This window comes from Lissotriton helveticus (genome assembly GCF_964261635.1).
Source record: "Lissotriton helveticus chromosome 1_1 unlocalized genomic scaffold, aLisHel1.1 SUPER_1_unloc_78, whole genome shotgun sequence".
Taxonomy (NCBI): Eukaryota; Metazoa; Chordata; class Amphibia; order Caudata; family Salamandridae; genus Lissotriton; species Lissotriton helveticus.
The window spans coordinates 464,712-488,348 of NW_027611723.1; the positions used below are offsets into that span (position 1 = coordinate 464,712).

General features: G+C 46.3%; 1 protein-coding gene across 1 annotated transcript in view; it reads left to right on the top strand.

Annotated features, from left to right (window-relative positions):
* The window catches only part of LOC144806481 (ribonuclease inhibitor-like), a 247,136-nt gene that overhangs the window by 136,452 nt on the left and 87,047 nt on the right, over nucleotides 1-23,637 (top strand). The window contains exons 8-9 of the mRNA XM_078672836.1: nucleotides 14,219-14,389; nucleotides 15,064-15,234. Coding sequence (XP_078528962.1) covers nucleotides 14,219-14,389; nucleotides 15,064-15,234 — 342 coding nt within the window. The remainder of the gene's footprint in view (nucleotides 1-14,218; nucleotides 14,390-15,063; nucleotides 15,235-23,637) is intronic.

Genomic DNA, 23,637 nt, shown 5'->3' on the forward strand with positions numbered 1-23,637 from the left:
TGTCACGTGGGCTCTGGGGCATCTGCGACGTCCAGGAGCAGGTCACGATCTGTCCCACGCAGGCTCTCACCGTCGGTGCAGTCGGCTTCAAGTTTGGAGCAAACAAGCCTTGGCAAGAGCAATCCACGCGGGATCGGAAGATTGCTTCTCACTCGGACCAGGAAGGTCAGAGTCGGGGCTCCTTTTCAGGGGAGCTGGTGTGGATCTGGAGCAACCAGATTCACGAGTCTTCTTAGTTAGTTCGTCGGCACAGGGACCACTAGCCAGCTGGCAAGTGACCGGGCCAACGCATTGAGCCAAATAGAGCCAAAGGGCCCCACGCAGCACTCGTCGAGTGTGGAGGGCTGAACTTCGGCTCAGGAGCAGCTCAGGGTGGGGGCTTCTCAAACCCCGGTGCACAGCTTCAAGGATCACTCGTGGGCTGCACGGTCAGCGTCTCGTGGTCAATTCAAGATGGCGTGCCCCACGCTTCCGGTCGCCTCCACGGGTCTCAGCTTTGCAGGGACTGTGGATCGGGCTGTTAGAAGGCAGGCAAGCTTGATCTCGTCGATCTCAGTCGCTCGAGTTCCGGCGGGAACTGCAACTAAGTAGACGTCGAGGGCTGGATGGCGCCTGCTGCTGCAGGGTGGTCACTCCTTGACCACAAGGGAGATTCTTCGGGCTTCCACGTTGAGATGGAGGGCGAAGGGTCCAGAGTTTCGTTTCTAATGTTTCTTCCAGGAAATCTGATGTGCATTGGCACTGCTCCCACTCTTATTCGAATCTGGTGGGCGTGATTACCTGCTAGGTCCCCTCCTATGGGTGGGACCCAGGAAGTGGGTGGATACACCCCCTTCCTTTGATCCAGGCCACCCTGGCACGAGGGCTGGAGTGCCCCAGAACCGGTTTGGCCGGATTATGCAAGGGGCAGCCTTGTGCGCCCCAAGCAGTGTCTGGTTTCTTTCAAACCTCCCTGCTACAATACACTATCTCCTGTCTGGAGGGCGGTGACACCCTCCTGTGACAGGAAACCCTTTGTCCAGGACCCATTTGGTCGAGTTTCGGTCGACTGCAGGGGTCCAGACATTTGTCTGTGGCAGAGGCATCCATTTTGTGGATCTTAAGGCCTTTGGAGAAATCAACCGCATTAAAGTAAAGTAACATGTCTTACCCCTCTAGAGGGGTGGAATGCCATTCCCGTCGCCAGAACTGGCGAGGGGATGGTATTCCAAAGCGTATGACACCTTACACGACATGTTTTGATAAAGCCAAACCAGAGTTGCTAAATAACCGCGAGGATTATAAGGCACTTAATAGTATATGGTATGGCATTATCCTGAAACAGCTTAGGGATTTGTTCCCGACGGCTGCAGACAGGCTCAGCTCATGCTAGAGCTCCATCTCACATAAAACCACGCACTCAGCCTCCAGGATTGATGAGGCCTACTATAGGAGTGGCTCACAGGTTTACATGTGTCCAGATATAGGTTTAGATATAGATATACTATACCTAAGCAAGGGGTGTGTACACCACCTTACCCCAGCTGAGTGATCAGCCAGTTGTGTCAATTTAAGAACCAGCCAGGGGTGGCAAAAGATATGCTGCAGCCCCTGGTAGGCCTTAGTGGCCCCTATGCCCTGTGCACCTATAGTGCATTCTACAGGGGCTGACAAGGAGTCCATTTCCAATTGGTATGTGCCTATGGCACATGTGTCAGTAATTTAGTGAGAGAACAGCAGGCTGGGGGTCTGATCAGCAGGCCCACAGCCTCAGTAGTCGAAAACCAGTGAAGCAAAAAGCAAAAATTTGGGGTGACCATAGGATAGCAGACCCTACTCTCCTACACAACCCCCCCCAAACGCAGGGACATTAAACTAACCTTGACCAGATAAGTCTTCATGTTCTAAGTGGAAGTACCTGGAGAGACCATCTGCATTACCATGGTCAGTCCCTGGGCGGTGCTCCACTGTAAAGTCCATCCCCTGTAGGGAAATGGACCACCTGAGCAGTTTGGGATTTTCACCCTTCATCTGATTAAGCCACAAGAGGGGCTTATGGTCTGTTTGCACCAGGAAGTGAGTTCCAAACAAGTAGGACCTCAACTTCTTTAATGCCCAAACCACAGCAAAGGCCTCCCTCTCAATGGCTGACCAACGTTTCTCTCTGGGAGTCAGCCTCCTGCTAATGAAAGCAATAGGCTGGTCTTGACCATCTTGATTAAGTTGTGAGAGCACAGCTCCCACCCCCAACTCAGAAGCATCTGTCTGAACAATGAACTGTTTGGAGTAGTCAGGACTCTTTAGGATAGGTGCAGAGCACATGGCCTTCTTCAGGTCTTCAAATGCCTTCTGACAGCTAACTGTCCACTGAACCTTTTTTGGCATCTTCTTGGATGTCAAGTCATTTAATGGTGTCACTATAGACCCATAGTTCTTCACAAACTTCCTGTAATACCCAGTCAGGCCCAAGAAGGCTCTGACTTGTGTCTGGGTAACTGGAGGAGCCCAGTCCTGTATGGCCTGGATCTTGCTTTCCAGTGGCTGAACCTGGCCTCCACCAACTAGGTGGCCCAGGTATACAACCTTACTCTGCCCTATCTGGCACTTAGTGGCCTTGATAGTTAGGCCTGCCTTTTGCAGGGCCTCCAAAACTCTCTTCAGGTGGATCAGGTGATCCTCCCAGGTGGAGCTAAAGACAGCAATATCATCCAGATAAGCTGCACAAAAGTCATCCAACCCAGTAAGGACTTGGTTCACCAACCTTTGGAAAGTGGCAGGTGCATTCTTCAACCCAAAGGGCATTACCACAAACTGATAATGTCCACTAGGGGTAGAGAATGCTGTCTTGGCCTTTGACTCCTCAGCTAGTCTGATTTGCCAATAGCCAGCTGTCAGGTCGAATGTGCTCAGAAACTTGGCAGAAGCCAATCTGTCAATGAGCTCATCTGCTCTTGGAATGGGGTGAGCATCTGTCCTAGTGACAGCATTGAGACCCCTGTAATCCACGCAAAACCTCATTTCTCTCTTTCCATCTTGGGTATGAGGTTTTGGCACCAGGACTACTGGGCTGGCCCATGGGCTCTCAGATGGCTCAATCACTCCAAGCTCTAACATCTTTTGCACCTCAGCCTTGATGCAGTCTCTGACATGGTCAGGTTGCCTGTAGATCTTATTCTTGACAGGCAGACTGTCACCAGTGTCCACAACATGGGTACACCAGTCAGTCTGGCTGGGTGTGAGTGAAAACAAATGCCTGTGGGCCTGCAAAACTTGTCTGCAGTCCATCTGTTGCTGGTCAGTGAGGCTGCCTGCCAAGGCTACTCCATCAACTGAACCATCATCAGGGTTCTGAGAAAGCAGGTCTGGGAGAGGGTCACTCTCTTCCTCCTGTTCCCCATCTGTGGCCATGAGCAAGCTCATGTCCTCCCTGTCCACAAATGCTTTCAAGCGATTCACATGGATTACCCTGTGAGGGCTCCTGGGTGTTCCAAAGTCTACCAAGTAGGTGACTTCCCCCTTCTTCTCAATAATAGGATAGGGTCCACTCCATTTGTCTTGGAGTGCTGCTGGAGCCACTGGCTCCAGTACCCATACCTTCTGTCCTGGTTGGAACTCTACCAGCACAGCCTTTTGGTCATGCCAAGCTTTCTGTAATTCTTGGCTGGCCTCCAGGTTTTTGGATGCTCTTTCCATGTACTCAGCCATCCTGGAGCGGAGACCAAGTACATAGTCCACTATGTCTAGTTTGGGCTTTTTGAGAGGTAACTCCCATCCTTCCTTCACCAAACACAATGGACCCCTCACAGGGTGGCCAAACAAAAGTTCAAAAGGGCTGTAGCCAACCCCCTTTTGTGGGACCTCTCTGTAAGCAAAGAGCAGGCAGGGTAAAAGAATGTCCCATTTCCGCCTGAGCTTCTCTGGTAATCCTTTTATCATGCCTTTAAGGGTCTTGTTAAATCTCTCCACAAGCCCATTGCACTGTGGATGATATGGGGTGGTAAACTTATAGTTTACTCCACATTCCTTCCACATTGCTTTCAGATAGCTGGACATAAAATTGGTGCCCCTATCTGATAGTACCTCCTTAGGAAAGCCCACTCTTGAGAAAACTGCAATGAGGGCCTTTGCCACCACAGGTGCTGTGGTGGTCCTTAGGGGAATAGCCTCTGGATACCTGGTGGCATGATCCACTACCACCAGTATGAATCTGTTCCCAGATGCTGTTTGGGGGTCCATTGGACCCACAATATCAATTCCAACTCTCTCAAAGGGGACCCCCACCACAGGTAGTGGTATTAGGGGGGCCTTTGTTGTGCCACCTGACTTACCACTGGCTTGGCAAGTGACACAGGAGCGACAAAACTCCTTGACATCCTCTGACATGTGAGGCCAGTGAAAGTGTGGAACAAGCCTGTCCCACGTCTTGTTCTGGCCTAAGTGTCCTGCAAGGGGAATATCATGGGCCAAGGTAAGGAGGAATCCCCTAAACTGCAGAGGTATCACCAACCTCCTGGTCATGCCAGGCTTGGGGGCTCTAGCCTCTGAGTAAAGGAGTCCCTCATCCCAATACACAGTATGGGTACCTTGGGCATCCCCAGCAGCCTCAGCAGCAGCTTGCTGTCTGAGGGGTTCAAGGGAAGGGCAATCTAATTGAGCCTGCCTCAGGTCTGCCCTTGAGGGTCCCCCTGTCCTCAGAAACTCAACCTGGTCAGGTTCAAGCTCCTCAGAGACAGTCTCCCCTTGGACTGCAGAATCAGTTTCCTCTGAAACTTGATCCTCAACCTGGGGCAAGGTGGAAGGTTGGGCCTTTCCTCTCTTGCTCCTTCTCTTGGGTTGTGGCTGGTCTATGGTTTCAAGATCCACCACTGGTTCAGGAAGGCACTTCTTAGCCTGAGCCCTTGTCATGGCAAGGACATGCTCTGAAATCCCTAGCATTTCTGCATGAGTCCTGTACTCCACTTCTGACCATGCTGAGCTTTCAAGGTCATTGCCTAACAGACAGTCTACTGGTAGGTCTGCACTCACCACAACTTTCTTTAGGCCATCAACCCCTCCCCAGGAGAAGTTCACAACTGCCACACTATGGGAGGTAGTGGAGTTGCTGGCGTTGGTCACTAGGTAGCTCTCACCTAGTACAATCTGTCCAGGGTCCACAAAGTCAGGTGTCACCATGGTGACACTGGCACATGTGTCCCTGTATGCTTGAGCCAGTTTCTCATTAATTAAGGGAGTCTGCCTGTATTTGCCCAGGTTAGTGGGGCTTACTGCAGTGGGCAACTCAATGTCCACATCATACAGGAGAACTGCCTGTGTAGGGATTCTGACTAGGCCAGATCCTACTTCAATACCCAGGGTCAACCCAGCTACACCCTTGGACTGTGTTCCACCACTGCTTACTGTACTTGGGGTTGCAGTTGCTTTAGGAGCTGTAGTGGTGGGAACTGGATTTGCCTTGGTGCACTCACTGCCCCAGTGTGAAACTGATTTGCAGGTATTACACCAAGGTGTCTTTGGACCTTTGGTCTTCTTCTTCTTGTTACCATTTTGGGAACCACCCTCCTTACTATTAGTTTGGGGGCCTGAAGACTTCTGGTCTTTTTCTTTATCTTTCTGATTCTGATTACCACCCTTCTGGTCTGTTTTCTTCTGGTCACCACCTTGGTTCTGGGGTTTCTGCTTAATCCTTGTTCTGACCCATTTGTCTGCCTTCTTTCCCAATTCTTGGGGAGAGGTCAGATCAGAGTCAATAAGGTATTGATGCAACAGCTGGTTTGTACAGTTATTAAGGATCTGTTCTCTCATCATAAGATTGTACAATCCTGTATAGTCTGAAACTTTACTTCCCTGCAACCAACCCTCCAAAGCCTTAGTGGCACACTCAACGAAATCAGTCCAGTCTTGAGTCTGTGCTTTTTGGGTGTCTCTGAACAACAACCTGTATTGCTCAGTGGTTAGGCCATACCCTTCAATAAGAGCACTCTTCAAAACAGAGTAGTTTTTGGCATCCTCAGGTCTAACTGTGAGGAGCCTGTCCCTCCCTTTCTCAGAAAAGGAGTACCACAAAATTGCAGCCCACTGTTCCTCAGGAACCTGCTGTACCATGCAGGCTCTCTCAAGAGCAGTCATCCATTTGTGGATGTCATCCCCTTCTTTGAAGGGGGCCACAATTTTAGTCAGGTTTCTATTGTCATAGGCCCTGTCTTTTTCTCTTGGAAAATTGCTGCCACCAGTGACATCTAAGCCACTTAATTTCTGCTCTCTTGCCAAGGCAAGTTTAGCTTGAGCTAAGGTGAGTCTAGCTTGACTCAGGGCTACCTCCTCTCTCTATATCTGGAGTTTGACAGCCCTCATTCTAGCCCTATGCTCAGCTTTCTGAGAAGCAGTCATGCCTCTCTCTGATTCTCTGGAGGCACTAGAAATATGAGAGTCCCCTGAGGGAGATCTCACTCTTCTGTTGCCTGGGAGAATCACATGTTGGGTTCTGGGGAGGTGCTGGCCCTCTCCATTCCCCAGTAGGTCCAAGTTGGCCTGGCTAAGCCTGCCAACTGGAACCTGGCTACCCTGTTCCTGAACTTCTAAGTCCTCAACATCTGAGTCCTCATCTAAGTCATCATCATCCTCCTCTTCAGGGGGATCAGTTACAGGGGGGTTCCCTCCATTTCCTGTGTCTAGGGAAGCTGCTTTTGCCTTCTCTAAGTCATCCTGTTCTAGGATTTCTACCAGGATTAGGCAGGTGGGGCTTCTGCCCCTTTTTAACCCTCTTGCTTTGCACAAGGCAATCAAGTCTCTGCGGGTTAACTTGTCATATCCAAAAGTTGCCTGGGTAGGGTCAACTGTCGCAGGACTAGACCCTGAGGCCTTTCCTGTGTCAGACATGGTTACTAGTGAGGTGTAAGTGGTGCACTTACCTACACTAAGTGTTTTCCTACTGTACCTTGCTAGTGAGTTGTAGTCAGGGTGTGCTACTCCCTTCAACCTACAACTACTAAGTTCAGTAGAACTTAATATGCTAAGCTTTTGATTTTATATGTACCTAGAGGTACTTGATGTGATCTTTCAATTTGATATAAAGATTGCAATGGTAAAACAACAGCAAGCTCAAATCCGCACCGCTGCTCACCAATGTGAGAAGTTGGCCTGGTAGGGGATGTTTCCAATTCTGGAACCACCTACTACCTGACCAAACAATCCCTTATGGTGTCTGGTTGTAAGTCAACCTTATTAGACAAGCTATCCTAGGGGTAGCATGGACTAAGCAGCCTAAAGGCTTAACTTAAGAGGTCGTGTTAAGCGAGCTGTTTTACCACATACAATCCTGTAATACCAAATGAAAGGACACCACACAAGTATATATTATAAAAATATATGTGTTTATTACTAAAAACAATCCCCAGTATTCTTTATGAATAAAGGAGCACAAGCGTTAAATCAAAAGCACTGTTTAAACATACAAAGTTGCACAATTATGGATGTGGGCAGGGGGCCACTCAAACCATATACTAAACAAGTGGTATAAGAGATGCCACTCGAGCAGTGGTTAGGCCTAGGGCCTAGGGAATCGCTGGGAGCAGTCAGGACAAGCAATGCTGAAGTCGGGAATGGCCCTCGGGATTCGGGAGATGTGCGGAAAGCGCACGCACTCACCAATGTTAACCAATGGTGCGTAAAAGTTGTAAAGTTAAAGTTAAAGGACACTTCCGCTGAACCTAGAGGAACAAAACTTAACACACAGACCCTAGAGGTGTGCACCAGTGTGGGAACACCGGCGGAGCAAAGTTACCTCACCCACAGGAAGTGGGTGCACAGGGTCGAAGTGGCGTCGGGTTTTGACTCGCAGGCTCTTGGTGCTTGAAGCTGAAAGGGCTGCAGGCGGGTTAAAGATGAAGTGTCCGGTGGAGTCCAAGGGTGGACTCAAGTTGTAGAGTACCTGAAAGCAGAGGGGACAGAGTCTGGGTCACTCAGCAGTGACCAGGGTGGAACCAGGACGGAACCAGGCAATGTCGGGCGCAATCAGGTGGTCGTCGAGGAGCTTCTCTCCGCTGTCACGTGGGCTCTGGGGCATCTGCGACGTCCAGGAGCAGGTCACGATCTGTCCCACGCAGGCTCTCACCGTCGGTGCAGTCGGCTTCAAGTTTGGAGCAAACAAGCCTTGGCAAGAGCAATCCACGCGGGATCGGAAGATTGCTTCTCACTCAGACCAGGAAGGTCAGAGTCGGGGCTCCTTTTCAGGGGAGCTGGTGTGGATCTGGAGCAACCAGATTCACGAGTCTTCTTAGTTAGTTCGTCGGCACAGGGACCACTAGCCAGCTGGCAAGTGACCGGGCCAACGCGTTGAGCCAAATAGAGCCAAAGGGCCCCACGCAGCACTCGTCGAGTGTGGAGGGCTGAACTTCGGCTCAGGAGCAGCTCAGGGTGGGGGCTTCTCAAACCCCGGTGCACAGCTTCGAGGATCACTCGTGGGCTGCACGGTCAGCGTCTCGTGGTCAATTCAAGATGGCGTGCCCCACGCTTCCGGTCGCCTCCACGGGTCTCAGCTTTGCAGGGACTGTGGATCGGGCTGTTAGAAGGCAGGCAAGCTTGATCTCGTCGATCTCAGTCGCTCGAGTTCCGGCGGGAACTGCAACTAAGTAGACGTCGAGGGCTGGATTGTGCCTGCTGCTGCAGGGTGGTCACTCCTTGACCACAAGGGAGATTCTTCGGGCTTCCACGTTGAGATGGAGGGCGAAGGGTCCAGAGTTTCGTTTCTAATGTTTCTTCCAGGAAATCTGATGTGCATTGGCACTGCTCCCACTCTTATTCGAATCTGGTGGGCGTGATTACCTGCTAGGTCCCCTCCTATGGGTGGGACCCAGGAAGTGGGTGGATACACCCCCTTCCTTTGATCCAGGCCGCCCTGGCACGAGGGCTGGAGTGCCCCAGAACCGGTTTGGCCGGATTATGCAAGGGGCAGCCTTGTGCGCCCCAAGCAGTGTCTGGTTTCTTTCAAACCTCCCTGCTACAATACACTATCTCCTGTCTGGAGGGCGGTGACACCCTCCTGTGACAGGAAACCCTTTGTCCAGGACCCATTTGGTCGAGTTTCAGTCGACTGCAGGGGTCCAGACATTTGTCTGTGGCAGAGGCATCCATTTTGTGGATCTTAAGGCCTTTGGAGAAATCAACCGCATTAAAGTAAAGTAACATGTCTTACCCCTCTAGAGGGGTGGAATGCCATCCCCGTCGCCAGAACTGGCGAGGGGATGGTATTCCAAAGCGTATGACACCTTACACGACATGTTTTGATAAAGCCAAACCAGAGTAGCTAAATAACCGCGAGGATTATAAGGCACTTAATAGTATATGGTATGGCATTATCCTTAAACAGCTTAGGGATTTGTTCCCGACGGCTGCAGACAGGCTCAGCTCATGCTAGAGCTCCATCTCACATAAAACCACGCACTCAGCCTCCAGGATTGATGAGGCCTACTATAGGAGTGGCTCACAGGTTTACATGTGTCCAGATATAGGTTTAGATATAGATATACTATACCTAAGCAAGGGGTGGTTACACCACCTTACCCCAGCTGAGTGATCAGCCAGTTGTGTCAATTTAAGAACCAGCCAGGGGTGGCAAAAGATATGCTGCAGCCCCTGGTAGGCCTTAGTGGCCCCTATGCCCTGTGCACCTATAGTGCATTCTACAGGGGCTGACAAGGAGTCCATTTCCAATTGGTATGTGCCTATGGCACATGTGTCAGTAATTTAGTGAGAGAACAGCAGGCTGGGGGTCTGATCAGCAGGCCCACAGCCTCAGTAGTCGAAAACCAGTGAAGCAAAAAGCAAAAATTTGGGGTGACCATAGGATAGCAGACCCTACTCTCCTACACATAGAAAGAGGAAAATGCCACTGAGGATTGTTTTTGGGGCATAGGTAGCAGCCATAAGTCTCCCAGCGCTAGGAAAGGACAGAAATATGTGGTACAATGTTAAATGCAGCCCATCCTGTCCTTTCCCTTTCACACAGCACAGCAAGGTGTGCTGAATTTTGGTAAATATGGCTGACAGCATCTCACATTGAGAACGTGCAGCAGTCATGTGCTTGTAAAAGCATCCACGGGGTGGCACTGTGCATCACTCACGATCATGTGCTTGTAAAAGCATCCACGGGGTGGCGCTGTGCATCACTCACGATCATGTGCTTGTAAAAGCGTCCACAGGGTGGCACAGTGCATCACTCATGATCATGTGCTTGTAAAAGCGTCCACGGGGTGGCACTGTGCATCACTCATGATCATGTGCTTGTAAAAGCACCCACAGGGTGGCTCTGTGCATCACTCATGATCATGTGGTTGTAAAAGCGTCCACGGGGTGGCACTGTGCATCACTCATGATCATGTGCTTGTGAAAGCGTCCACGGGGTGGCCCTGTGCATCACTCATGATCATGTGGTTGTAAAAGCATCCACAGGGTGGCACTGTGCATCACTCATGATCATGTGCTTGTGAAAGCACCCACAGGGTGGCACTGTGCATCGCTCATGATCATGTGCTTGTGAAAGCACCCACAGGGTGGCACTGTGCATCACTCACGATCATGTGCTTGTAAAAGCGTCCACAGGGTGGCACTGTGCATCACTCATGATCATGTGCTTGTTAAAGCACCCACAGGGTGGCACTGTGCATCGCTCATGATCATGTGCTTGTGAAAGCGTCCACGGGGTGGCACTGTGCATCACTCACGATCATGTGCTTTTAAAAGCGTCCACAGGGTGGCCCTGTGCATCACTCATGATCATGTGCTTGTAAAAGCGTCCACAGGGTGGCACTGTGCATCACTCATGATCATGTGCTTGTGAAAGCGTCCACGGGGTGGCACTGTGCATCGCTCATGATCATGTGCTTGTGAAAGCACCCACAGGGTGGCACTGTGCATCACTCACGATCATGTGCTTGTAAAAGCGTCCACAGGGTGGCACTGTGCATCACTCATGATCATGTGCTTGTAAAAGCATCCACGGGGTGGCACTGTGCATCACTCATGATCATGTGCTTGTAAAAGCATCCACAGGGTGGCGCTGTGCATCACTCACGATCATGTGCTTGTAAAAGCGTCCACGGGGTGGCACTGTGCATCACTCATTATCACGTGCTTGTAAAAGCGTTTACAGGGTGGCGCTGTGCATCACTCACGATCATGTGCTTGTAAAAGCGTCCCTGGAGTGGCACTGTGCATCACTCATTATCACGTGCTTGTAAAAGCGTCCACAGGGTGGCCCTGTGCATCACTCACGATCATGTGCTTGTAAAAGCGTCCACAGGGTGGCCCTGTGCATCACTCATGATCATGTGCTTGTAAAAGCGTCCACAGGGTGGCACTGTGCATCACTCATGATCATGTGTTTGTTAAAGCACCCACAGGGGGGCACTGTGCATCGCTCATGATCATGTGCTTGTGAAAGCATCCACAGGGTGGCGCTGTGCATCACTCACGATCATGTGCTTGTAAAAGCGTCCACGGGGTGGCACTGTGCATCACTCATTATAACGTGCTTGTAAAAGCGTTTACAGGGTGGCGCTGTGCATCACTCACGATCATGTGCTTGTAAAAGCGTCCATGGAGTGGCACTGTGCATCACTCATTATCACGTGCTTGTAAAAGCGTCCACAGGGTGGCCCTGTGCATCACTCACGATCATGTGCTTGTAAAAGCGTCCACAGGGTGGCCCTGTGCATCACTCACGATCATGTGCTTGTAAAAGCGTCCACGGGGTGGCACTGTGCATCACTCATTATCACGTGCATGTAAAAGCGTCCACGGGGTGGCACTGTGCATCACTCATTATCACGTGCTTGTAAAAGCGTCCACGGGGTGGCCCTGTGCATCACTCACGATCATGTGCTTGTAAAAGCGTCCACGGGGTGGCACTGTGCATCACTCATGATCATGTGCTTGTAAACGCGTCCACATGGTGGCACTGTGCATCACTCATGATCCTGTGCTTGTAAAAGCGTCCACGGGGTGGCACTGTGCATCACTCACGATCATGTGCTTGTGAAAGCGTCCACGGGGTGGCCCTGTGCATCACTCATGATCATGTGCTTGTAAAAGCGTCCACAGGGTGGCACTGTGCATCACTCATGATCATGTGCTTGTGAAAGCGTCCACGGGGTGGCCCTGTGCATCACTCATGATCATGTGCTTGTAAAAGCGTCCACAGGGTGGCACTGTGCATCACTCACGATCATGTGCTTGTGAAAGCGTCCACGGGGTGGCCCTGTGCATCACTCATGATCATGTGCTTGTGAAAGCGTCCACGTTGTGGCACTGTGCATCACTCATGATCATGTGCTTGTGAAAGCGTCCACGTTGTGGCACTGTGCATCACTCATGATCATGTGCTTGTGAAAGCGTCCACGTTGTGGCACTGTGCATCACTCATGATCATGTGCTTGTAAAAGCGTCCACAGGGTGGCACTGTGCATCACTCACGATCATGTGCTTGTGAAAGCGTCCACGGGGTGGCCCTGTGCATCACTCATGATCATGTGCTTGTGAAAGCGTCCACGTTGTGGCACTGTGCATCACTCATGATCATGTGCTTGTGAAAGCGTCCACGGGGTGGCCCTGTGCATCACTCATGATCATGTGCTTGTAAAAGCGTCCACAGGGTGGCACTGTGCATCACTCATGATCATGTGCTTGTGAAAGCGTCCACGGGGTGGCACTGTGCATCGCTCATGATCATGTGCTTGTGAAAGCGTCCACGTTGTGGCACTGTGCATCACTCATGATCATGTGCTTGTAAAAGCGTCCACAGGGTGGCACTGTGCATCACTCACGATCATGTGCTTGTAAAAGTGTCCACAGGGTGGCACTGTGCATCACTCACGATCATGTGCTTGTAAATGCGCCCATGTGCCCGCTGTAGTCCTTGGAGGATTGGAGGCTCTGCTGAGATACCTGCAGGTTTTCTCATTAACTCTTGCATTTCCTTCTGATTTCGGTTTCTCTTCCCAGGTGCTTCTTCTCTTCCTCCTTTTAGAACCTTCCATTTGAACTGTCCTGGTTGGTTGCAGCTGTTGTTTACTTGGTCCCACTTGATAGTGAACTGGTCCTAAAGAGATATAACTTAAACATTGAGAGGGAGTGAAACCTTGCCTGGTAGGAATGGATGGCAGCTGCTTATGGGTAGGGTTTTGAGTGAGTTTTCTTGCAGGGACATAGAAGGCCAATGGTTTGGTCTCACAGGTGTAAGGCACAGGTGTGGTGTACCTAGAGGTGAGCGAGCCAACATATAAACAGGGAGAGCCAATCCAATGGTCTAAATCGTCTCTAAGAGCCCGTGCACGAGCCGAAACCTGAAAATAGTTGGCACATAATTTATGCAACTGACATGATGTAACAATATGAAAAAATCTCTTACAATTTCAGAAATTGCAGAAGCACTTCACAATAGTACATTATATTATATCACTGCATTGAAAGCTAATTATTACAATTCTAATTTAAAAAATGAAAATAACTGTGGAGCAGTATTATATTATATTAAATCAAACACACAACGTTTTTCTAAATGGCACATGTTCAACTCACATATGCAAAGGAAATTGCTTATGTGATAGCAAATTAAAAAGAGACTGTGAGAAATAAATATTTGCCCGGGATCACATAATTTAATGAAGCGGGGTAGTCTGGGTTGATTCCATGTTTTCTGGTTTCATGTTGTGTAATTCAGCCAATGGATGGCTATTTCGTTATCTCCCTTTTCTCCTTAAAGATATATGCTTTATTTTTAATTCTTAGATCATGAGGTTAAAGAATGTTGGTAGGCAGAAGACATATTAAAGCTTGGCTCGTTTTGGGCTCCAGGGTGTAAAAGGACCTCGAGCCGAGCCAGACCTCTGGCTCGAGCCTTTAGTGGCTCGCCCACTTCTATATGTAACAAGTAACCAGGCGGCCTGCCTTCTGCAGCAGCAGAAGCAATGTGAGCCGGTGGGAATCAGTGCATCAGTCCTAGAATGCCCAGGGTGGCACTGAGGTGGCAAGAGCTCAGTGTAGACTTTAAGGAAGAATAGGGCGCAGACACGTCCTCTAATGGATTTCAGTTTGAAGGAGGGGCCTGTATTCTTTCATTTACCACAAGCATACTCTCTGGACCCCAGGACCAGGCTGTGTCCCTCAGGGAGGCCTGTGTTCCAATAGTGCTGCCTGAGCCGCTGCAGTTCTTGGTTTAACAGTCCTTCTTCTCTGTCTCTTGCAGTATAAGTGAGGGTTCCCTCACAGGTGTGTGCTGTGAAGACCTCTCCTCAGTTCTCACTGTAAACCAGTCCCTTGTGGAGCTCATCTTAAGTCAGAACGCACTATCTGACTCTGGAGTGCAGCAGCTGTGTGAAGGACTGAAGCATCAAAACTGCACCCTACGCACAATCTGGTGAGCACAGCCGCCGACTGGTCTAGTAATATAAACCAGAGCTGAGGACCGGTAGGGGCTCCAGCGATGAGAATTAGAAATGAGTATTATGTATATCAAGGATCTTTATCACGGAGGGGATCTGAGTGACATCAGGCCCAACCATTGTAATAACCACTCTAATAACGTAGAGTTATCTCAAGTAACTATAGTTCACGCCCTCGCCATGCAATGCTAATTACCCCACATATTACATCACTCATGACATCTTCTATGACATCACTGATATAATCACTGTAACATCTGCAGAAACATTATTGATTTGAAAACTGTGCAATGCGGGGGCACGAGCTATAGTTACTTGAAGTAAGTCTTACCATAACAGCTGAATTTCAATGGTTTTGTGCATGGAAAAACTGAACCTAACTATAATGTTCCTGTAACCTTCATTTTTTATATATATTCATATGTATATATATGTATGTGTGTGTGTTATGTATTTATTTAAGTAATTAGCATTAATGTTCATATTACATTATGCAGATGTGTCCAGTGGGAGCAGCCCGAGATAGGCTATGTCTGTGTTATTCTTTACAGATTAGTTTACTGATGCTTGTCTTTCTGTTTGAGGGCCTCTGCAGGATGCTGTACAATGACCTGTCCTCACTCACCCACTCCTCCTTTGACCTCCGCAGGTTGGACAGCTGCTCCCTCACAGCCTCCTGCTGCCCAGATGTCTCCTCTGTTATTTCCTCTAACCGGTCTCTGACAGAGCTTCACTTGGCTGATAATAAACTGGGGGACTCTGGAGTGCAGCAGATATTCACAGGACTGAAACATCCAGACTGCAGGATACAGAAGCTCTGGTAAGGATGCTGCTGGCCCCTGCGTTGGCGCCTTCATCGAGGACAGGCTGTGCCGATTCCGTGGGTAGTGCCAGTGTGTGGAAAAGCACGGAGACCCCTCAGATTCCCTTCTGTGTTGTGCCCCTAGAGCTGTGGCAACCATGGAGGGATTTACAAGACTTGACTCATACTGCAGCATGTACCTAACTGGTAGGGGCCACCTTCACCCTAATCCTCCGGGCTCCTTCGTCTCTGCACCCAGTGGATCACTGACAGAATATCAGAAACAAAAACATTGTGTGGACAAAATAGTGTGTCAAAAATATCAAGGTCCAAAATATCGGGAAGGAAAGTGCAAATAGGCAAGTATAGATTTACTATTCCTAACTCCTCATCTACGCACCTTGAATATACATATATATCAATAAACAGTGACGCGTGGCTAGGTTACACCTTGTGCAAACCAATATCACGTGACAGTATAATCAGGTTACATAGGCAAATGCTCCAGGGAACAAGAAGGCAACAGCCACCCACGCCCCAAAAAATCTTCTGTGATAAAGACCACAGAAGATAGACTATAAACAAAATGTAGTTCCAGAGCAAAGAGACAATTAACAATCCGATTCGATCAAAACAATTAATCAGCCCAAATAGACATCCAAATTTGAAGATTCAAAATTATATATCCTTTCTTTTCTTTTCTTTGTCATAAATGCAGCAAATGATTCCGTAAAAGTGTTGGTGATGGCGGGAATACTCTCCGGGACCTGATCTGACTTGACCCTATGCTGCTGGACTAGAATAACTGTCCTTCTTAAGGTTTTGGCTCTACACTCTGCAGAATACCGTATGTTGCATATGGAAGGAATAATTTCTAACTTTTAGACCCATATTGTATGGGACCTCAGACAGGTTATACCTGGAAGGTGGTGATGATATTATCAAAGAATTGTTCATGCCCTGATGAAGTCGTCGGTTGATTTTTCCCAAGACGAAACACATGTCGGCTGCTTGGCTACATCTGGTGATGTCAACTACACCAAATCATCATTGAGAATAATTTTCTGCATTTATGACAAAGAAAAGAAAATAATGTATATATCATTTTGCATCTTCAAATTTGGATGTCTATTTGGACTGATTAATTGCTTTGATCGAACCTGATTGTTAATTGTCTCTTTGCCCGGGAAATACATTTTGTTGATATATATAAATTGTCACTGTACCAATACGTGGAGTTATATAAAGTAAAACTTTGCTTATCTATAGAAACTTACCTTCACAATATTTCTGTCTACGATATTCTTGACACAACACTTTGGCACACGCCATTTCTGTTTCCGATATTCTGTCTCAGCACCCCACCCAGTTATGCACCGCTGATCTCAGTTATCTACCTGTGCATGCACTCACACAAGGAGTGCAGCTCCCAGGCCGGCAGTAAAGTGAAACAAGGTTGCTGGACAGCTCTGACCTATAGGCCACAACTGCATGTTCATCCACTCCGTCCACTCCCAAACCTTGCAGGCCATGAACTAATGATGCTTCTCTCTATGTTTCCTCTGTATGTTCTGTTCATTTGGCCTTTTAAATCTTTGATGAACCTTTGTTTAGTTTTTCAATTAATTTAACGTGATGTGTAGGAGTTGAGTGTGATGGTTTAATGTCTTCTGGCTCAGGGGTGCCATATAAGACTATTTAAAGTATATAAAGAAATATCTCCCTGATTGGAGCATGTCAGACCTCAGTATTACACAGATGTCTCCATGGATCTCCCTCACAGGCATAAGCCATGGCAGGGCCACTCCTAGGTTTAACTCCATCTCATCAATTCTCAGATTGCCCCACGCCACCAGATATTTGGAACTGGGGGATGTTGCAGACATAAAGTTGCCACACACAAGTCATATATCTGAGCTAGCCATACATCAGGACCACAACCAGTGCTTAATTTGTAAAAAACGAAGTGCCAGGGCCCTCGTCAGAAGGTCACTGCAGCTTGCACCACACGTTGCCCCTGCCAGAGCCACCAATGAAAGCACCTACACAACTACTAACCATCAGGTTCCTACAAGTGGGACAACTGGACTATTTCAGGTCCCCAAAGCTATAAGAATGGTTTGGGCGGCAGGTAATAGCCAAGATGAACCTCTTGATGCTCCAAGCTCCTGTGCTTCGTACACTCAAGCCGAGGTGTGCCTCGCCAGCCCCGATCGGCTCATGCTTTGATGTCAGTAGACAAGCTTATTGTAGGTAAAGTCACCTTTCTACTTATGAACAACAAACACTCAACCTTAAGAAGTTTCTTAAACTATAGATTGTATATTATTCGCTCTAGAATGTTGTTTCTTTCCCCGTGTCCTTGCAGGGCTCACCCATGTCAGCGCTCACAGGCTTTCCAGGGGTGCGCCAACGGCTCTGACCCTGAATGGTGTGGTCCCTATACGGACTTTGGTGCTCCCCGATTGGACCTGCCTCTAATACATTTGAGCTCACAGATAGAAATAAGGCTGCGGTATCCCCAATAAGAATGACACTCACGGGCCAAAGTTTTGAAGGGTTATGTAACGAGTAATGAAGCCGAATAATACCTTAGATAGGGTATCGATGAAGTTAGCATTAAGGCAAGAACAAAGAACTCAATAAAGTTCAATGGAAAATCCAGCAAAGATTCGCCTTCTAAGAAGAGGGAATCGGTGCCTCGCAAATAGAGGAAAAATATGTCCTTTTATTGGACTTTGGACAAAGGATTTCAGGCATTACTACAGAGTACAAGGTTCTCAGGATGTGCACCAATGGGAAACAAGCCAGAAGAAGCAATTTACCACAGAATACAGTGGAAGATTCTCTTATAACACTATTACATAAAATTCAGCGGCTCTTGGAGTCTATTCAGGTCATGTGTGTTGAAACGCGGTATACCGCCCGGTCTGGGACAGCTATGTTCTCCTTGATTAGGTGCATTACAATCAGAAGACTGGAAAGGGTCCCGTCTTCCAGTGCAGAGCTCACAATATTTTATTGTAGCAGGAAAACAGAAATGATCACGCGAAGAAAGCACAAATTCAGTTCATGTTAGCGCATGCTCAATTTCTAATACATTAGACGCTATGAAAAGGCAAATCAGATTCATCACACTCAACAGTTCTATTATCAGCTCCAGGAAGCCCTAGGGGATGTAGGAGCACTTTTTAAAGTCTACCATAACAAAGCTCTGTACATCCACCTGTCTGCTTTTGATATATTGATGGATGAAGACTAACTGAAAATCAAGAGAGGCAAACAACTGATCCAGCCACTCTCTGCTAGTCCATCTGGGTCAATGTGTCACCTCAATCACCAAGGTCAAAGGCCTACTACCCAACTTTGACCTGAAAACAATTCTCAACCACTAGACTGGTCCCGTGTCGAACACATCCCACTGCCGACTGCACCTGCTGTGCGTTGCTGCACCTTTGATTCCATCCCTTGGACCCCTCTTACTTACTTGCTCCAGTCCTGCTTTCTGAGACCCAAAACATCCCCATACAAAAATAGTGTGACCAAAATATTGATATAAAAAATATCTACATCCTAAACTTATAATGGTAAGTACAAAAATATCAGAAACAAAATATCGATGTTATAAATATAGTTGTACAAAAAAATCGTTTTATTACCTACTGGCGGTCGCCAGTAGGTATATATAGTTAGGATTTTTTCTCTATGGGATTTTTGAAAATTCTATGTCTAATAACTTTGGCGTTTGTGGACGGAATTGGCTGAAATTTTCTGGAAAATGGAACATTTTGTTTCTGAGCAGCCCCTGGAAATTTGGGGGGGATTCGTCAAGGGGGGGCCGAGAAAAAAGGGGGGTCTCAAAACGTGTTTTTAACATTGAGTTTTCCATAGGGCGGTTGGCCTCACTTTTAGCCCGAACGGCTGAATGGATTTCCACGAAACTTGGCAAAATTGTAGGGACTGGTAGCCCGATGTGCCTTTGCTAGGTCTCAATATATGTGCTTCAGTGGATTTTGAGAAATTAACGTTCAAAAAAAGATATATATCTGTAACAGCGGACCGGGCAGCGCTCCGGTTCGCGGACTTTACGCGTAACGGAACTTCGCGTAGCGAACCTGATTGGCTCTCCGGTGTCTGTCAACATTCTAAACAGTCCGGAGCGGCCGCCATCTTGTCTCTCGGTAGGATTGAGAGACAAGAGGAGGCCAAAACAAAGAGGGAAATGACCATAAGGGGGCATAGTAGATCCTCCCTGACCCCCTAGGTTTAATGTGGAGGCTTTAAAAGGGCGTGGGTAGCGCCCGGTTCGCGAACCGGGAAGCGTTCTGGGCAGCGTACTATAAGGAAAAAAGAATGATAGACTTTTCAAATACTGTATGTTAATTGATTGTTGGTTTTGTTGATTATTTTTAATTTTTTTTTTTTTTTAAGCAATTATTTATTATTGTGATTGTGTTTCAAAATTTAATAACATTTCTAACATTTAACTAGTTTATGAATTACATATAAAAATGATTAAAGACTCAAACAATTTTTTAATATTACATACAATTTTATTTTTTGGATTGTTTTTCAAAATTTAATAGAACGTCTAGCATTTGACTGTCCGATATGTCCTCTTGTTGAGTGAACATAAGTTCCCACATTTGACCGTCATCATAATGAAGTAAATGATCCACAGATTCTACACATTGAACTAATTCATGGTCCCGTGATTCATCCATGAAATCTGAGTCATCATTGTCCTCAATATCTTTTTCTGTGTTGTTCTGCAGAACAATTTCGAAGGAAACATTCTGCTCACCTTCCATTTTATTGCTGTAATTTGCATAAAAAATAAATATATCAGTAGAGATAGGGCACTGTTGGGTTTAAGTTCAGACAGGTACTTGTGAGTTTATAACAGAGAAGTAATCTATGGGCACTGTATGGTTTCAGGCGTGAAGTAGTACTATTAAAAAGTGCCTGTGAAGAAGCCTAAGTAAATTCATAATTATACCACAGAAACCTAAATCAATCCATAATTATAATAAAGAAGCCTTTCTCAATGTCTAACTCTTACAGAGGGATAGTATATAACTATCTGAAAATGTTTTCAAATTTATAAAATAATATCTCACCTTCTAAAAACAAGTTTAAGTTGTGAGTGAAAATGATCTTGCAATGTAGTTCAGGAAGTAGTAGTCAAAATGGCTGTGTTTCTCTCTCTTCCTTTATATATATTCAGGTACATAACCAATCAAATGTCAGGTAAAAAAAGTAGAAAATGAAAGTAACATTTTAATTGGTTGTCAATTCCAACACTTCAGATGTGTTTTGTGAAGTAATTTACCTCAGGGTATTTAGAGAGGTCTACAGGCTAAATGGTTAAATGGAATTTCAATCAAATTTGTGAAAATGGTAGGCATTGGTATGTAGTATGAGCTAATCTATATTTGGTGAAATTGTCTCCAGTCGCTTTTCTGTAAACTACTTTCCCACCTTTTTTGATGGTGCGCTTCCCAGGGAGCGACCCGGTACGCGAACTGGCGAGCGCCCCGGTTTGCGAACCTTAAGCGTTACGGGAGTCCACCATTTTGTGTTTCGGTCGAATTAAGATACAAGATGGAGGGCAAATAATGTTCAGAATGGGTAGAAGGGGGCACGGTAGACTTATCTTGACCCCCTAGGTTTTCTGAGGGTGGCTGAGGAGGCCCATATGTGCGGAAAAAAAACATTTTTTTTTAAATTTAGCGAGGTTAGCTCCCGGTTCGCGTACCGGGTAGCGCCCCAGGGAGCGTACTTTGTTGAAAATTAGTGAAAAATGTTAGAGTAAAATAATAATTGTGAGTGATCAGATGTAGGGTAGCTCTGAGAAGAGCTTTTGGGTTTATGGTACATTTAGGTACTTATAAGTAGGTACCAATGCACAGTCTTAAATTCAAAATGAAAATTCTGTTGCCCTCATCTGAGAAGTGAACTCCATCTCCTCTGTAGATATCTTGCATGTAGTAACGCAAGTTATTGTTGTACACAGAGCCCATTCCATGGTCTCTCATGTAAGCTGAAACAGATTTGTTTACATGCTTCCTCGACTTCTCAATTTGTGGACAAAATTGGTTTGACCACCTCCATTTCTGTCTTTGGCATATATTTGAATATACCAAGGCAGTCTGAGGAAAAAGTGCCATCAATTGCTCAAAGGTGTCCTTTAAAAGCATTTCCAGACCTACCCCAGTCAAAGTGCCCAAATCATTACCTCCACAGTGCACAATTAACAGGTCAGGTTTTGGCAAATGCATAAAGGTTTTCACCAATGGTATCAATTGGTGACATTTTAATCCTCTGTGGTCAAACCACTTAATTTCCACATCTTGTAAATTGAGGTTAGGTAAATTCCTGTTCTCAGCATACCTCTGAGCCCAATAGATGTAACTATGTCCAACAATCCAGACAGAAAACATGGTGAGAGAAGGTTCTCCTGCAGTCAGATGAAGTGTGGCAATGAAATGGCAGTTGAAAAAATAAGAGTTTAAAATGAAAAAAACTGTGGAGTTTCTGTGTTAATGAAGCAGTAACAGTGATTGGTGGATTTTGATTGCTGACAACAGAAAGTTAGGGTGCATGGATGAGTTGTTTGAAAGATGTATTTTGAGTGGTCAAGAAAAAATCATTAAATGAAAGAATGCACTGGATATGAGGTGCACTGAGAGTTCAGAGTTCAATTGCAACATTGTTGTGTGAACTTGCAAACACCAGAGGTCTTCCAAGAGGTGGTTGCCATGCAAAAAAGGCAGAAAGGGCAGAGGGGGGAAGGGTTTTCATTTGAAAAAAAGTGAGGGAAGAGTTTTGATTGGGTGACATGAGAGATATGTGTGAAGAATTACAGCATTTCTGTGCTTTTGATAGCTGCAGACTCTGGAGTGCATACCTTTTGCTCTGCTGAAGACAAATTGGTGTGTTTCTGAGACTGTTTTGAAACTCAAAGTATTTGCTAAGGTGAGAAAAGATTTCTTTAATTTAGATAGAGAATAGTGTGCTTTAAGGAGAAAATTATGAAGAAAGTTGTGTTTTTCAAATGTTGCTTTGTCTCAAGTGTTTTACAAATAGATTTTGTTTCTTTGAGAAAATGTAATTGGAGAAAATGTGAAGTATTAGTACTGACAGGGTGTTTTTGTGCATAGGAGCTGTGGAGTCTTTTCAAATTATGACTTGAAAATCGTTTTTGAGGAAAATGAATGGTTATAATATTTATGACAAGGACATAATGGTGTATGCTTCTTTATAAGGCAATTGAGTGTCTCTGATGTTATTTTTCACATTTTAATGTAAAACCTTTCTCTGTGGAGCAAATTGCTTGTAAATATGCTCCCACCTGTGCATGGCAAATTTAGATTTTGAATGTTTGCGTTACATAGCCATGTTAAAAGTGACACAAACATGCTGCAAAGGCAATCAAAAAACGCTTTTATGTGTCTTAAGGACATTTTAAGTCATTTTTCCATGTGCAGTGTTTTGAAATTATGATTTGAAAATCGTTTTTGGGGAAAAGGAATGGTTTTTAAATTTATGACAAGGACATAATGGTGTATGCTTCTTTATAAGGCATTTCAGTGTCTCTAATGTCATTTTTCCCATATTACATTAAAAGACCTTTCCCCGTGGGGCACATTCCTTGTAAATATGCTCCCACCTGTGCATGGCAAATTTAGATTTTGAATGTTTGTGTTACATAGCCATGTTAAAAGTGACCCAACCATGCTGGAAAGGCAATCAAAAAACGCTTTCATGTGTCTTAAGGACATTTTAAGTCATTTCCCCATGTGCAGTGTTTTCAAATTATGATTTGAAAATCGTTTTTCGGGAAAAGGAATGGTTTGTAAATTTATGACAAGGATATAATGGTGTATGCTTCTTTATAAGGCATTTCAGTGTCTCTGATGTCATTTTTCCCATATTACATTAAAAGACCTTTCCCTGTGGGGCACATTCCTTGTAAATATGGTCCCACCTGTGCATGGTAAATTTAGATTTTGACTGTTTGAGTTACATAGCCATGTTAAAAGTGACCCAAAAACTTGCAAAGGCTTTAAAAAAACACTTTCATGTGTCTTAAGGACATTTTAAGTCATTTCCCCGTGGGCAGTGTTTTCAAATTATGACTTGAAAATCGTTTTTGAGGTAAAGGAATGTTGTTAAAATTTATGTGCGCCATATGCCCCCAAATTTCTTTTTCAGGGGTGCATCAGGGTGTTCTTGAGACACCCCTGCACCTTTGGAAAAATTCCTAATTTGCGATGAGCTAATTGCTAATCGCAAATTGCACCTTCATTCCTATGGGCCTCCTGGCCCATGGAAATGAATGGGTAATTTGCAATTAGCAATTTGCTCATCGCAAATTAGGAATGGTAAAGAATCGCTATTTATTCCTTAAAATTCGCT